Here is a 2,958-nt window from a genome sequence, read left to right as displayed (position 1 = left end):
TTCTTTTTAGTTATATATGGCAGTAGAGTTTATTTTGATATTATTATACAAGCATGGAATATATCATATTCTAATTAGGATTCCATTCTTGTGGATGTACATGATGGTGGAATTCACTATGATGTATTCATGTATGTGTATAGGAAATTATTTCAGATTCATTTCACTTTCTTTCCTTTTGAAGTATTTTTTAAAAACATTTTTTTACCATTTTTGACTACATGAATATCTTATTTTTTTTCAAAGATGTTACCTCATTAACCATATTGCTTTTACTTTTGTTTTTTTTATCTTGAAATAGCCAAATTCTTGCTTTTTTTCATTTCCTGTACATTTTTCCAAAGTTTTTTACATGTTTTCTTCTTCCCTACAGCAATCTCCTGGGTTAGGCAGGCCTGTCTGGCTCCAGATTGCCGAGTCCGCTTACAGATTTACTCTGGGCTCAGTTGCTGGAGGTGAGTGACATGTCTGTGTGCTGTTTCAGGCTTGTGTTAATGTAATATTATCTCACTAGACTGGGGCAGATCAGCAAAGGTGCAGTTCATTGTTCCCAGAGGTCAGGACTGCAGGGCTTTCTGAAGTGTTCTTTATTTTTACCTATGATCAGAGGACTTGTCATAACATGGCTGTGGCCCCTCTGGCTCCAGTCTGTCTTCAGAATAAAACCTCTCTCTGTCTGAGATGCAGTGCTATACTCACCTTAATTATACTGGTGAAGGCCAGTATGAAAAAAATGGAGAATAAGAACAAATTTTTGGCATAGGGGCAGGTAGGAAATCAAGATTTGTGATATAAACTCAGAACCTCATGAAACAAAACAACCTCTCAAAGTGATTTCACTTTTGCTTTTATGTTTATATTTTTTTCTTTCTTTTTTCACTGGCTTAAAACTATCTAGACTTACAGTTTATTTGCTAAAAGGAACTTCCCTTCCCTTCCTTGCTCCCAGCAGAAATTTAAAGAGATTGTTTTTGCTTAATACTCTGCAAAGAAAATGTGTAGTCACTTTGTTGAGAGGAGTCTAGCAGGTGTGATTAAAATGTTTATGATTTTTCAAAACAAGCCTGAATTTATGAAACTAGTATTTTTTTTTTTTCAGTCTTAGTTTTAGAAGTCATAAAGCATGTTTGGGTTTCAACTGTCAAAAATACAATACTATGGCTCATGTAATAAATATTTCAGTTCCTGACAAATTCTAAAGCATGGCCTTATTTTTTTAAAAATCAAATTCTATATGTAGGGAATTTTGTTTCCAATATTATGGTTATAACTAAGATTAATTTACCGAAATGCTTTAGTATACTTGATTTTAAAAGTACAGCCACTTGGTTTGCATATATAGTCATTTTATAATTATTAAGATGTAGGACTGGGGTTGTGGCTCAGTGACAGAGCGCTTGCCTCGCATATGTGAGGCACTGGATTTGGTCCTTAGCACCACATAAAAATAAACAAACAAAATAAAGATATTGTGCCCATGTATAATTAAAAAAATATTTTAAAAAAGATGTAACTGCAGTAATAGCATTTAATGGAAAAATATAAAGAATTGTTATACATAATATTTTAATGTTGTTTTTATGGGAAATTGAGTGTGAATTATCTGATAGTAGTGATGGCTTGATAATCTACTTTTCACCTTATGAAGCTAATATATCAAAGATCATTCTTGACAGTTGTTCTCTGAAGCAGTTCTTTTTATTGCCTCCAGTGGTTGTTAGTCTGCCATCCTTTGGCTATGTATAGGAGAAGGAAATAATAATAAGTCTCTTTTATAAGAATAGATCTTGTATTTTATATCCTCACCCTTTCAGATGAGATTTATTGTCCTTATAGACTCTATATTTAATTGTGTGCTTTTTTAAGACTAAACCTTGTTCTGTTTGTAGCTGTGGGAGCCACCGCAGTGTATCCTATAGATCTGGTGAAGACCCGGATGCAAAACCAGCGTGGCACTGGCTCTGTTGTTGGGGAGCTGATGTATAAAAACAGCTTTGACTGTTTTAAGAAAGTCTTGCGTTATGAGGGCTTCTTTGGACTCTACCGGGGTAAGCAAATCTCAGCAGCAGTTAAAGGTAGAGATCTTGTCTCACCAGCAGCAGATTTTTAAAAAAATATTTTTTAAAGTTGTGGATAGGCCTTTATTTATTCATTTATTACTTATTTATATGTGATGCTGAGAATCGAACCCAGGGCCTCACACATGCCAGGCAAGTGCTCTGCCACTGAGCCACAGCCACAGCCCAGCAGCAGATTTTAACTATTATGGAAACCAGTATATAGCCTACCTAGTCAGTTTAGAGATGCTTCCTCTCTATTTTCTCTTTGCTCATTTTCCTCTTTTACATTCTTTCTGGTGACTAGCAATATTAGTCTGCAAACAAGACCTGTGTGTCTTCTTCCTTCTATTTATATTTCTTGTAATCTAAATCTTGTGTTTGTGCCAACATGAGTCTATATCACCATGCTCTTACAAACTAAGGCACATGTCTGCAGGTGGAACACAGGGATGGAAGCTAAAAAATAGCTTCTTTTCTCAAAGAAGCTAGGCTCTACTTGAAGATGAGTTTATCTTCAATGCACTTGCTTCAACTAAAAGAAATATAAAATATTTTTGTTTCTTCTGAAGAGACAGTTTTATAAGTCTTATCCAGTGGTTCACTGAAAAAAAAAAAGAAAAAAACAGTAGAAAGCCCTTTGGCTCTAAGTCTCATTCTTGCTCCTTTCCTCCCCTGAGATTAGAGGCACACAGTCATAGCAGAGATTTTCTTTTGCAGGAATGTTACCACCAACTCTGCACTGAGCACAGTGCTATCAGCATCAGAGGCTGCAGCTCCATGCGGAATCCTCCCCAGCTCCCATCAGCTTTGTAGGAACTTGTTCTCTTTGGAAAGAGAATGACTTTCATGGACATGTTTTCACATTAGAATTTACAGTTCCTTTGTGGGGGGGGGGGGG

General features: G+C 35.8%; 1 protein-coding gene across 1 annotated transcript; it reads left to right on the top strand.

Moving 5' to 3' along the window:
• The first annotated feature begins 309 nt into the window (after positions 1-309).
• LOC107134806 (calcium-binding mitochondrial carrier protein Aralar1-like) lies at positions 310-2,939 on the top strand. Its single transcript, XM_015476834.2, has 2 exons — positions 310-455; positions 1,890-2,939. Exons 1-2 carry the CDS (start codon positions 353-355, stop codon positions 2,108-2,110), a joined length of 324 nt encoding a protein of 107 aa, XP_015332320.2. The 5' UTR covers positions 310-352; the 3' UTR covers positions 2,111-2,939.
• The last annotated feature ends 19 nt before the right edge of the window (positions 2,940-2,958 follow it).

Source organism: Marmota marmota, unplaced genomic scaffold (assembly GCF_001458135.2).
Source record: "Marmota marmota marmota unplaced genomic scaffold, marMar, whole genome shotgun sequence".
Lineage (NCBI taxonomy): Eukaryota > Metazoa > Chordata > Mammalia > Rodentia > Sciuridae > Marmota > Marmota marmota.
The sequence above is the reverse complement of the archived record's forward strand: the minus strand, read 5'-3'. Positions and strand labels throughout refer to the sequence as shown.